At 42.4% G+C, this 12,993-nt stretch overlaps 1 protein-coding gene across 2 annotated transcripts in view; it reads right to left on the reverse strand.

Annotated features, from left to right (window-relative positions):
- Positions 1 to 3,110: 3,110 nt before the first annotated feature.
- The window catches only part of LOC102220915 (Down syndrome cell adhesion molecule-like protein 1 homolog), a 71,095-nt gene continuing 61,212 nt past the window's right edge, over positions 3,111 to 12,993 (reverse strand). For both annotated transcript variants that reach the window (XM_023342780.1, XM_023342779.1), the window contains exons 21-33: positions 12,170 to 12,323; positions 11,578 to 11,695; positions 11,293 to 11,456; positions 11,113 to 11,211; positions 10,662 to 10,850; positions 8,888 to 9,175; positions 8,637 to 8,792; positions 8,495 to 8,525; positions 7,103 to 7,221; positions 6,849 to 7,001; positions 6,535 to 6,729; positions 6,130 to 6,441; positions 3,111 to 5,044 (exon numbers count right to left, since the gene is read on the reverse strand). In XM_023342780.1, the coding sequence (XP_023198548.1) occupies positions 4,608 to 5,044; positions 6,130 to 6,441; positions 6,535 to 6,729; positions 6,849 to 7,001; positions 7,103 to 7,221; positions 8,495 to 8,525; positions 8,637 to 8,792; positions 8,888 to 9,175; positions 10,662 to 10,850; positions 11,113 to 11,211; positions 11,293 to 11,456; positions 11,578 to 11,695; positions 12,170 to 12,323 (2,415 nt within the window). In that variant the 3' untranslated portion in view covers positions 3,111 to 4,607. The remainder of the gene's footprint in view (positions 5,045 to 6,129; positions 6,442 to 6,534; positions 6,730 to 6,848; positions 7,002 to 7,102; positions 7,222 to 8,494; positions 8,526 to 8,636; positions 8,793 to 8,887; positions 9,176 to 10,661; positions 10,851 to 11,112; positions 11,212 to 11,292; positions 11,457 to 11,577; positions 11,696 to 12,169; positions 12,324 to 12,993) is intronic.

A 12,993-nucleotide genomic window follows, 5' to 3' on the forward strand; every position in this document is an offset into this window, starting at 1 on the left:
GTAGAGCAGGAAAAAAAAGATCTGGGTGTGTCCCATGTAACAGATTACCATGCCGTTACGAATTTATGCGCTTGGGTCTTCTAGATTTGTGGGAGACAGCGCAACTAATTACAGTGCAAATATTTAGGCAAGTGAGAACGTCTTGTACCAGAAGTATCCTATCAAAAATCGGACTTTTTTCTTTCTTTCTTTCTTTTTTCCACATCGAAATGGAACCTGTTAGACATCTCTTATGCTTAAAAGCCGTCAGACGAGCGTCCGGAAGCAACGAACGCTACGATTCGGATGCAATTTGGTACATAACCAATGAGGATGCAAATGATCCGCTCTTCAAGGAGCTGGCTTGTTTAGAACAGCCACTAGAGGGCACTAGCGGCGGGGCAGCAGAGCAGTTACCAGGCATCAGGGTGTCAGTCAAATCGGCCAGTCACCAGACGCAGATGATGTGACAACATTTATGCAGCCTATGAAACTGAATCAGGTTCGCTTGCAACCGCATGCAACACTTTTCTGGATCCCCAACATCTAAATCTGACCTTTCTTCCTTCGTGGTAAAAATGTGTTGCTTTGAAAGGTGGCCGAGCTCTTCGACTGACTGTTAATTGCCGAGCCAATCAGAGAGCTGCCTTCAGAAGACGCTAGTAAGATGCAGAGCAGCTTTCGATGGCCACATGGTGCAGAAAATGGACTTTGTCGATAGATTTATGAATCTTAACTTCAAATAGAGTATGTCTAGGAAGTTGCCACTAAGTATTGTTGAATTAAATAGGGTTGCATGGTTGGATTTTTGCTCTTTCAGCTGGCTTACAAGGTCAGATCTTTCTGATTTATGATGTGTGGATTCAGGTGTTATACATCCGTCAGTTCCTTTATATAATAGAAGCAATGAAAACAGTTTTTCTAAATGGTTTTAATTGTAGTTTGAGTGCTTAAATAATTAATTTGCCTGCATAATAGTCATATTGTTGAAGTTCAAACTTGACGGTTTACTGCTCCGTTTCAGAACCACACCTTTATAAATAGATGCAAACTTGTTTATGGATACCTTTAATAAACGACAACTTAAAGAGAACTGAAGGAACTTTGTGCATTCTGATCAATGCCTCCTGATAGCCACGTTTCTCAGTGAAATTAGGTATTTTATGCTGTCTACAAAACCTTTTTAAATATTGTTCCCTGTGGTATGAATAATGCAACAGTGACTTTACTGAATAAAAACGGAATTGAGAGGATAAGTTCGATTTTATTGTGTATTTGTAATCCACACAGGTTGTAAGATTGAAATTTGAAGCAAGATATTTGGATACACTGTTTTGCCAGGTAACCAATTTTAAACAAATTGCAACAATTCAAATTAAACTTAGTGAATGGTCTGAAATTTGCCAGAAGATGGTGGTTTGGCTTGATCAGGTACAATTGTCCAAATATTTACGTGTATTTGCATTTGTATTCTATACATACTTGTCCTTTCCTTTCTGGAGGCCGGTGTCTATCTTTGCTAACATGAAGTATTGGGCTCTGTATAACATTAGGTCAAATAGTTTTAGTCAAAAAAAAAAAGGAAAACGGTTGAAAATGACAGAAGCCATGGCATATGAAAGATAGCTTTATTGCACAAGGTGTTAGAATGATCTTTTTAGTTTTTGCTTTTTCATAGAAAATGTACCTTTGAACACAAGCAATTGCTGTAACAAGCAACTTAAAGAAATGTTTGGGATATCTTCAACATCTTTTTTTGTTTTTATTTTTCATACATTTTTCCATCAATTTTTCCCTTTTAGCAAGCATGCAATGACTTTTCCGAGGGTCGAACAAAGTATAAAATAATGATATTAAAAAAAGTAAATGGGACAAATGACAACATCAAAATACGTTGTTTTTTTTCTTTAAAAAAAAAAAAAAACTAAAAATTCTTCAAATTAGTAGTATCAAAAACATAAGGGGGGGGGGAAATGTGTTTGTCCATCTTTAGAAAAAAACAACAAAAACAATTTGTGATGTTATTTCAATTTTGAAAGTGGGACTTTCCACCTTGATGCGTCCCCTGATTTATTCTGAAGAAAATAGCTCTTCATACAAAACTGTGTTTTATGTACAAGACTCAATTTAAAAACAACACTGACGAAGGTAGAGATGAAGGGTCTGGTGTGGGTCGGGGGGGCGAATTTGTACCTCAGTTTATCTCAGTGGGGAACGAAGGCGAGAGCCGAAACGATGCCGTTTCACATCGTGGCTCCGGTCCAGTATATACACAATACAATAGTAGTCTGTATGACCAAAAGAGCCACAAGTCCCTGATTTTACTTGGCTGAACTGGTGTGTAACACAGGCCGTGTACTGTTGGACCCCTGGAACCTAAATTTCTGACAAAACTGAAGAAAAAAATCAAAATCCACAGACCAACGAAAACCCTCTCCTTTCCTCTAAACAAGCAAGCAGACAAACAAACAAAGCAAATGGGTAAATAAATAGTCAACACAAAACACTATTGTGGGACAAAACGGCCTTCCCATAGGTTCTTGTGTTCATGTACAACAGCGAGAAAAGGATCATGGATGGATGATGTGGAGATAAAAAAGAGTGGGACATTTACAGTTCTTCAGACAGGACGACAACAAAGATATCAATTCCGTGAACATCATATAATTTTCATAACTGAATTCCCTGACATATAACATCTCTTGACATTAATATTATTAATACTTCATTCACATTATGACTGGCATTCAGTTCAGCTTATTTATTTGGCTGAGAAGCAAATAACTACATCTTGGGAGGATTTGCCACCTAGCCACAAACACAGGCCTTAAAACCGGAGAACAACCCAAGTCTCTAACCACTTTGCAGCAAACTGCATACAGGTGTTTTGGGATCCACTGAGATAACAATATACAGTGCCTTGCTAAAGAATGCATCCCTCTTGAAATACTTTTTTTTTTTTTTAGATTTGTTTCATGTAAACCAGGGGTGTCAAACTCCAGTCCTCAAGGGCCGCTGTCCTGCAGTTTTTAGATGTGCCACAGCTACAAAACGCTGGAATGAAATGGCTTAATTACCTCCTCCTTGTGTAGATCAGTTCTCCAGAGCCTCACTAATGACCTAATTATTCTATTCAGGTGCAGCAGAGGCAAATCTAAAAGTTGCAGGACACCGGCCCTTGAGGACTGGAGTTTGACACCTGTGATGTAGACCTATTGATGATCACATGTTATTTCACATCCACCACCAATTTAACTCTACTTTATGCTGCTTCGTCACATAATATCCCAATACAATACATTGACGTTAGCGGTTGTGATGTGGAAAAGAGGCGTAACAGCTTTTACAAGACACTGTAACTTTTGAATCTTAGCATATCAACCTAAACCAAACACTCGGGCTAGTAACAAGCTATAGAAGAAGACATCATTGAAGGCCTGGTATTGTGATTGTTTCCCCCCCAAAGCCACACAAACAACCAAGGCGCCACAGCTTAGGGAAGGTGTAATCTTCCCACCCTGCTTTCTGTTAGCCCATCTCCACAACAGAGAGGGTCACTCTTCCTTCTTAGCTGGCCAGCACGCACTAACATACAGAATATCTCACATATATACTAAACATTTTCTTTCTTAAGTCCAACTTTTCTTAAATTTTCTCTACTTCTAAATTCAGTGATTGAGCGATTGTCTCCTTTCTTAAAATTTGCCGGTAACGTTAAACCGCTGTATATAACTATCACGTCGGTGTAGCGCATACAGTTTATACTTTGTCATCATTTCCCTTAGATGTCAATAATATACCTACATAGAAATATATATGTAAAATTCTTTATAATACCAAATATTCTCTATTTGTAAGGTGAGAAATTACAGCTGCTTCACCAGGGTTGTAGTGACTGGACTGAAGAGTTGAGACACCGTTCAGCTGCAGAGAGATGAGTGGAGAATACTGATTTGTGGAGGTGAATCTGAATCGTTGCCTTTTGGAGTCGCAATTAAAAAAGGGAAATCTGCCAATTCTTATTAGGGAGAGACACCAAGAGAGTGAGAGAGAGCGTGGGAAAACAGGGGACTTAGCTGAAGTCCAGCAAACTGATCAAAAAATATAAAATAAGTCAAATCAAAAACTATGAAGGACATTGTGTTTCCGTGGGTGTGTGTGTGCGTGGGCGCGTGCGTGTGTGTGTGAAAAAACAAGATGGTCGCACAGCTTCATACTGGCTATTATAGTTTTCATGAACTCAGAGCCTTCAGCTCTTTGGTTACAGTCAATATTTGCAAAAATGACCACAGAAATCACATTCTGCATTTGGCTGTGTGTCTCCTGCAGGAACTGAGTGGAGCTGAGCACCAGCCGGCTGGAACTGTTAGTTGGAGTTAGTAGTTCTCGTATATTTAGTTCCATTTGAACATGAACAGTAGGGTTAGCTGGGTCTCTGTCTAGACGGGTGGGACGCCTCCAACTCCTCCGCCCCCTTGAAGGAAAAGTAGACAGGAAGCCGGGCGGTTCGCCATGAGCTTGGCTTTCAGAAAGATGCCCGCAAGCCTGTTGTGGCCCAGACTTATGAGAGCCAGAGTGGTGCTGGCTGCGGAGCGGGGCAGCAGTGCGAGTCTGTGCGGCGGACCGGACTACACCAGCGTGTAGGACTTGGAGTAGGCCCCCACGCTCTGCTTCTGCAGCCTCCCCAGGGCCGAGGAGCTGCTCTCGAGCAGCGAGTCTCTGGAGCCGCCCACCTTGTTGCTGTTGGTGGGGTTGCTGCTCGTGCTGGACGTGGAGGCCGTCGCTGCGTTGTTGGAGCTGGGCATGGTGAGAGTCCTCTGGGGCAAGGTGGAGGTGCTGGAGCTCGCGCCCAGGCTGCCCAGGCCGGAGTGACCCAGCGTCAGGGCCTGCTGCTTGGCCGGGTCTAGAGTCTTGTGACGGCCCTGGGTGTGGTACGCCCGCTGCGTCAGGCTGCGGATCGAGGCTTCCCGTGGCGGCACTGCTGGACACGGGTCATGCAGAGAGTCCCCTTGCTTGCGGAAGAATGGGTCTGCCTTCATGTAAAGGGGTAGATTGCAGAACTCACCTTTTGGAGAAAAAATAACAATAATCAGGACAGAAATGTTGTTTTCTTTTTAACTGAAAGGGAATCTGAGTGCTTCAACCTGTGACTCCTTTTTGCCTCTCCAATTTTATTATACAATATCTTGCAAAAGCATTCATACCCCGACCGAGTTGAATGTTTGGACATTTTTTCTCCAATGTCTTTTGATAATTGTGAACTAAAAGGAAAATGACACATGACTGTCAAAATGCTTCATAAGACATAAATTCACTCTGAGACATCCACCTTAGCTGCAGACATCCAGTGCTCAAGTGGGAGAGTCTGTCCAAAGAAAAACAAAATTTTGCTCTCCATAAATATGTTTTTGTGGAGGATTAGCAAAATAAAAACCTTCGTTAGGGAATGCCGTAAGGAGTTTTGTTTGCTACAAGCCCAGTGAGAGACAACAAACACATGAAGGCAGGTTCTCTTGCTAAATGACACTAAAATGTAATTTTTCTGACCTAAGTTCAGAATGCAATTTGTTGTGGGAAATTAACACACACACTGTATCCATGGTAAGACATGGTAGTGCAGCAGAGATGGACGGAGCTGGAAAATAAACCAATACTAAAAGGCTTTGGAGAAAATTCATTTTACAGCAGAACAACAACCCTAAATATAAAGTCAGAACTACAATGGAACGATTTAGAATAACGTTAATTCATGTGTTAGAATGGCCCAGTCAAAGTTCAGACCTAAATCCAATAGAGAAGCAATGGCAAGACCTGATAAGGTGCACAAAAGCACTTCAGCCAATCTGACCTAGAATTAGGTGACAGAAAAATGGGAAGAAATTTCAAACTCTAGATTTGCAAATCTAGAGTGTTTCTACAGTGTTAATTCAGGCTCTGTACAAATGCATACCAAATGATTCAGCTTTGTTTCTAAAAACATTTAGAAAATATTAGTTTTTTTTTCTTCAACACTACTTTGTCTTGGTCCTTGGCTCCTAAAATCCCAATAAAGATTTCATGTAGCTGTGACGACACAACATGGAAAAGTTCTAGGGGTATGAAAACTTCTGCAAAGTACCGTAAAACATCTACACAAATTGCTCCACTTACTTTTGTTTGCCCGGTGGGGAATGGGCACCGCCACGTTCTTCCCGCGGTCGTAGTCCTGCGGTTTGGGGGGCGAGGCGGTGAAGCGGCAGATGCCCGGCTCAGACGGCGTGCTGAGGGAGGTCATGCTGTCCGCAGGGTCGTTGGTACCGGTGGTCATCTGGTCCGACGAGCTGTCGGAGATGAAGCACTCTGTGATGGTGAACTTGGCGTGCTGCAGGTGCTCCTCCAGCTTGGCGTGCTCGTATGCTCGGGCCAGCTCCTCATAGGTGGAGGAGGCGCTCTCCGTCGACACCATGCTGTTACGACCCTTATCTGGAAGAACAAAGGAGGTATGTTCAGAAATTTAAATACTGCATGCCAGTATTTACATTTTTCTAACAAATGGTAGCAGTCAGATTGACAAACCCGTGTCTTGAGAGAGGCTGGCGCTGTAGCTGTCACTCTCGGTGGCGGTGATGCCGTGGGAGCCCATCGTCCGCCAGTCGGACGTCAGAGTTCGCGCCGAAGCTGTGGACTGACTCGGTCGACTCAGTGTCCACTGGCTGGAGTATCTGTTCCTGGAGCTGTGAGCGGACTTTATGCTCTTCCTGGACACAGGGTCTGAGCGACAACACAGAGATGAGAGTTCAGCTCGGTACAACGAAGGCTCTGCATCAATGATTCAGCCGTCTAGACGTCCATTTTCAGACGCTTGAGCATAAAACATGAAGCGAGCTCACTTGTGCCAGGGCGGATGTCTGACATGTCAATCAGAGGTCCTGAGTTCTGGATCAGGGCCTGGTGGTGCAGGGACACGCCCGTGCAGAAGTTCTGGGGATTCACCGACTGGCTGAACTCGGTGTCTGTCACCGGCACCGCTGCCTTGTCCTCTCCTGCCGCAGACACGTGGAAATGCAGTTTTTAGACACTCCTGAAGTAAAAATGACCGCTAAAACCATCTGTGGTTTTAGCGTCATGTTTTAAAGTGACTTGCCTATTTGTTTGATGCCTTCCTTGTCCTCGATGAGCAGCTGAACTCGGGGAATGTCGATGTGGAGCCTCGGCCCTTGCGGAGGGCCCTTCACCGGCGTGTCTATGCTGCGATTGTTCTTGCTGGACACACAAGCACATAATGATGTCAAATGTTATATACAGAGTAGATGTAAAACATACATTTTTAAATCTTGCAACATATTTTCAATTAGATTTAGGTCTGAATATGCTTTGATCTATTTCATTTTAGTTCTGTATTGTAGGAATCAGTGTTCTGGATTGACCTGCATTTCCTGCCTTCCACTTTCTATTAGCTCTGATCAACCATGTTTCACCAGTACAGATGTGTGTTCATATACTACATGTTTTTTTCCCACAATTAGAATTTCTGGTAGCCAAAAAATGGCAGTTTCAGGGCCATCTGAACAGAGCATCTTTTTATTTTTAATTTATTTATTTCGAACACACAAAAAGTAAAAACAATTAAAAAAAATTGAAATTAAAACAAATTATCATGCCCATTGACATACAACTTTACATTATTTGTTGGAAAAGTAGCAGGTAGAAGATACAAGATTTTATGATTTTCTGTCCCTCTCATACTCATTTAAATCTCACATTCTCATCCCTAAATGTACAATTATTTATAGAGTTTTAATATAATCAATAGCTGTTTTGGTCTTTGAGACACCCATCCTTTGCAACATATTTCCCAATAAGCTCATTTTTAAACAGTTTTTTTTAAGCAGTGTTCCCTGCATGGCAAACTGCAAAATGACTTTCTACGGCTTTCTTTCAAAATTTTGCTTCATTATATTTCTTCCTTCTTCCATTAAGGCCAGCATTTGTTGAATGAGTGACTAGTATTTGTCCTGCCGATATATTTTTTGAAACATGTTACCGGCATCAAACTCCAAAAGAGGGAATATTTGCAAAACAACCATAAAGTTTATTTCAAAATGACATATCTTGTCTTTGTAGTTAATTCAGTTGAACCTGGTTTGAAAAGGATTTGCAAACCTTTATATTCTGTTTTTATTTATGCTTTAATTAACGTCTCAACTTCAATGGAATCGGGATTGTACCTCTTCTGCAGAGCTAATATTAATATTCATGATGTTTGTTCACAAAGTTTTAGAACAATACCTTTTCTCAGGGCTTCACAGAACATATACTAACAATTAAATTAAATTAAATTTACTACTAAATTTACTAATGTGAAGGATATTGATTGCGCTGGAATTTATGTAGGTGCCTCACAGTTCTTTCTTGATCCACTTCACAGTCATGCAGGTCTTTCATTGATTTTGTGGTCGTCACATTTTGTTCATAACTATGGAATATTTTAAGAATACAATGTGCCATCTACATTGTTATAAAAAATAAGTCTCACCTGATCAGCATCTCTGCCAGGCTCTTAGCATCTGTAATGAGAGTGACTTAATTAGCTTACTGTTAGCCTTGACTTTAATCTATGCATCTTAGCGCAGTGTTACAATAATCTATTCAACAGATTTATCTCTTCTATCTCTTACCCCGGAGACGTTTAAGCCTCTTCTCTTTGCGTTTCTTACGGATGATGAAGAGCAAAGCCACGCCCAGAGTGACCAGGATGACAGGAGAGCCGATGGAGAACAGTTTTTTCACGTCGTCCCCCTCTCCACGGGCAGATTTAATGGGGGGGATCGTACCTGAGGAGAGTTAGAAAAAAATAGCAACAAAGACTAATTGAAATTCAGAAACAGGAAGGAGAAAAGGAAAACAAAGGAGAAATAAAAACACTCACTGCCATCATAGTCGGTGGTAGCAAACTGGGAGGTCTGGTTTCCACAGCCAGCGCTGTTGCAGGCCTTCATTTTGAGCTCGTACCATGTGGCCTCGCGAAGCTCGCTGAGGAACAGCTGATTGGTGGAGTTGGCCTTAAGGCTCTGCCAGGCCCAGGTGCCTTTAGGCCTGAAGTCCAGCATTAGGTCAGTGATGGGGCAGCCGCCACTGGTCCAGCCCTGCAGGTTGAGTCCCGCATGAGTGGAGTTGATGTGGGTGAGCAGCGGCTGGTCCTTGTTAAACACCGGCTCTGGAGAGAGAAGAAGACACCAGAAAGCAACAGATGAGAAACAGGCTGAGACTTGGTAAGCATATGCTGTAAATAAGGCTGGTGGCAAGGTCACAGCCACTCAACATTAGCATGAATTTTAAATCAGTTTGGGGCATTTTAAGATTTCTCTTACCATGGTGGAATAATTATATAGCAAAAAAATCTACAATGAGTTTTGAATACAAGGGTTGAATTTATTGTAGATTTTCACAAATCTATAAAAACAGGCTCATATATGTGCATACAGCCCCAGTAATGTCTGGATAAATATCTTCAGCAAGTTGCAAGTTTTGTAGCCATCAACACTTAATTCTGTATATCTGATATCTCTTAGTAGTGCTAATTTAAAGAGGCTGTTTTTTGTGTGGCTTTTTATACATGATCAACACGTTTTTGACAAAATTAAGGTTGAGGCCATTACTGAACCGTAACCTTTCACAGCTGTGTCAGCTTAGCTGTGGATTTAAGAAGAAGCTGAAAGAGTTGGAGGTATTCCTCCGACTTCAGGATCTGTCCACTTTTTAGCAAAACGCCATAATTGGCAGCAAAACAAACACCCAAAAGGATGATACTCCACCACCGTGCTTGAGAGACGGTATAAGTGCTTGTAGACTCAAACTGACTCCTCTAAACATGCTCTCTTTACTTAATTAGACTGTAAAATGTGTTTGAGGAACTTTCTAAGAAATTTTCTTTCAATTCATGGAGATGGTTGGCATCCACTTTCAGATCTTGGAAAAGTTGTGATCTTGGAATCAGCAGTTGTTTAAAAAATATCTCCTAAAGACTTTCCCAGTTTGTGTAAATCTACAAATCTCCTTCAAAGACCCTTATTGCGTTTATGAGCCGTTCATGTTATTTCGATCAATTTAATAAATGAGGCCAAATAAAAATATGCGTTTATAATTTTAACAAGCAAAGAGAAACAACCAGCTGCAGAAAATCAACAGACTCGTCACGTTGCAAGGCGTTCCAGAGCCCTCAGAAGCTTTTTGGTGGTTCAGGTGAATGTATATTTGGTTGGAGAAAATCCACAATAAATTCAAATGTTTGCACTCATTTATTGTTTTAAAAGTTCACTGAACTTGTTTTTGCACTGACAGATTGTCCTAAAAAAATCTTTAACATCCCAAATTAGAACTTTACCGACATATTCACTAAATTAACACACAAGTTTCAATGAGTCTTGTTTGTCAGATTAAAAGTTGACAGATACTTTTCAGTAAGCCCCCATTTCTGTTTTTTAAAAATAGTTTTTTTTAATGGTTGTAATTTTTTATTCTAAATATAATGTTTCCATTACCTGTAGTAATCACCATGTTTAACTTACTGCTAAAGTTCCTGAAATTAATGGGCTTTTCAATAACATTCTCATTTATTGAATATGTCTGTATATACTCTGGTTTATCATTAATTTACTGCTTGAGACTTTATTTGTCAAACTGCTCCTACACCCTCCTCTCACCTCTTCCGTGCGTCTTGGCCTCGATGATCTCACTGATGCGACCCGAGCCGACGCTGTTCTTGGCTGCCAGCTTGACTTTGTACCACGTTCCGCAGCGCAGATTGTCCAGCCTGAAGGAGCGCTCGCTGGAGCTGATGAACACATCCCTCCACTCCTCTGTGTTGTCCACAGAATACTGCAGCACAAATCCTGCAGGCGCACAACACAGTTTTTGTCAATGAAGCCAATGATCAAGCTGAAGCTGCAATGTTTGGACACCAGGAGGCGACAGCGAGCTTGGAACGGATGCAGTCAGTACAGGATTCGCCTCTTCATACACGAATAGCACTTGTTTTCAAATGCAACTCACTTCAAGAGTGTGAAACTGGCAGAAAAAAAAATCATCTCAGGAGCAACGTTTGTTTTAAGAATAACTGTAAAGAATGAACAAGCGGACCAGAAGGGCGAGTACCTCTGATAGAGCTTCCTCCATTGTCCCCTGGAATCCAAGCCAGGGTGATGGAGGAGGTGGAGGTGGTGGAGACAGTCAGACGAGGCTGGTCAGGAGGAACTGAACACGCAAACAGAAACACACTGAGTCAGTGTGGAGCCACCTTCAACTAGTAAGTCAAAGAAAACAGCTTCTTCTTACCTTGCACCACCAGATTCACAATGATGGTGTCAAACCCCAGGGTGTTAGTCGCCGTGCAGGTGTAGTACCCAGAATCCTCGGCTTTTACCGAACGTAGCACCAGCGTGCCGTTGGACAAGATCTGCCGCTGACCGTCGGCCGTCACTGGGACGGCAGAATCCTCGCTGATGAGAGGAGGAAAACAGTCAAACAGAGTTATTATTTTCAGTTTCCCTCCTGAAGCGGCAGCAGCATCCATCTGAGTGAGTCATGACTCAGACATGAGTTGTGTTTAAGGGGTCTGACCTGTCTTTGGTCCATTTAATGGTGGGGGCGGGCTCGCCGACCGAGCTGCAGGGCAGACGGACTTCCTTCATCCAGGGCGTGGTCACCGTGCCCCCGAAGGAGAGGATTTTTGCCGGAACTGTAGAGACAGACAAGAAACACTTCAACCTTTGACATGGACTGCAAAGTCTGTCTGTGTGTGCTGTTTTCTGCTTTGAACCGCCTGGAGGGAAAGGCCTTCACTTGCATCAGAAGGAATAAAAAAGATGCAGCGGAGGGTTTCAGTGCAACCCCCCTCCTCAGGCCACTTGGGTCAGTCTATTTTTTCTCCATAGATCCTCCCTTCGATTGATCCCTGCCTACTTCCTCTCTCCCCGGGGGTCATTTTACTAGATAGCCTGTGTTCATCACCACATAATTAACAACAGCATTCCTTGCAACGTACCGACAACTCAATCAATACCACAGCTGTCAATCAATAGCCAGAAAAAGTAGACAGAGAGGAGACGGTGGAGGGATGAAAGTGACTGGGGTGCAGGAGATCTCCCTCATAACCTTTACACAGCCTCTCTTTACACGTCTCCTCCGCCGCGGGCTCTCCTGAAGGACCCACCTTTCCCAGCAGGCTCCACCGTGACCTTTGAGCTGATGTTGCCGCGGCCGGCGGTCGTCACGGCCGCGGCCCAGATGTGGTACTGTTTGCCGCGGCTGAGGTGCGTGATACGGTAAAAGAGCATCTCGGGGTTGGCCTCGTACTCGCTGGGCGCCTGGGAACGAGAGCACGCCATGTCATGTTAGGAGGCCCTCACAGCGCAGCAACAGGACAGGCTCAGTGGTGGCGCGCGAAACAAACACTGGACATATTGCAAGTCAGAATTCAGGTTTGGTTCAACACGTGTAATAAGACCACATGAGAAAATGAAAACATAATATTTTTTACTAGTTTTTTTGAAAGTATAAAAACTAAAATAATATCTGCCACTGTCAGTTTACAACTGGATAAGCAAACAGCATGAAGTTTGATTCAACTCATGCTTTAATAAATAAACATCCTTTGTCATACAGTACTTGTATTTGTTCATGGTAAGTGTTTGTTATTTTAACTATTAAACTAAAACAAAGCAAATTTGCATGTTTTATCTAAACAAAGAGAATTGGTCAAAGTCAGAAGTCAGAGTCGATAGATCAGGCCTCAGAGAAAACCACAAATCGGTTTCGGCATATCGGTGCTTGCTTTTATCACAAGGTGAGAATTCAAAAGTGAATCAACTTTATTTAGAACGAGAGCCCAGATATTAGATAGGGTATACTATCTGGAAGACTGTGCTCTACAAAAGGCATAACAGAAGAATATATGTCGCTGTTCTGAGTTTACTGACTGGACATGCACCTGAGAGGCAGCCATTTCTGTGCATGTTTGGATTCTCTGAATGCTGG

This window comes from Xiphophorus maculatus, chromosome 11 (assembly GCF_002775205.1).
Source record: "Xiphophorus maculatus strain JP 163 A chromosome 11, X_maculatus-5.0-male, whole genome shotgun sequence".
NCBI classification, from domain to species: domain Eukaryota; kingdom Metazoa; phylum Chordata; class Actinopteri; order Cyprinodontiformes; family Poeciliidae; genus Xiphophorus; species Xiphophorus maculatus.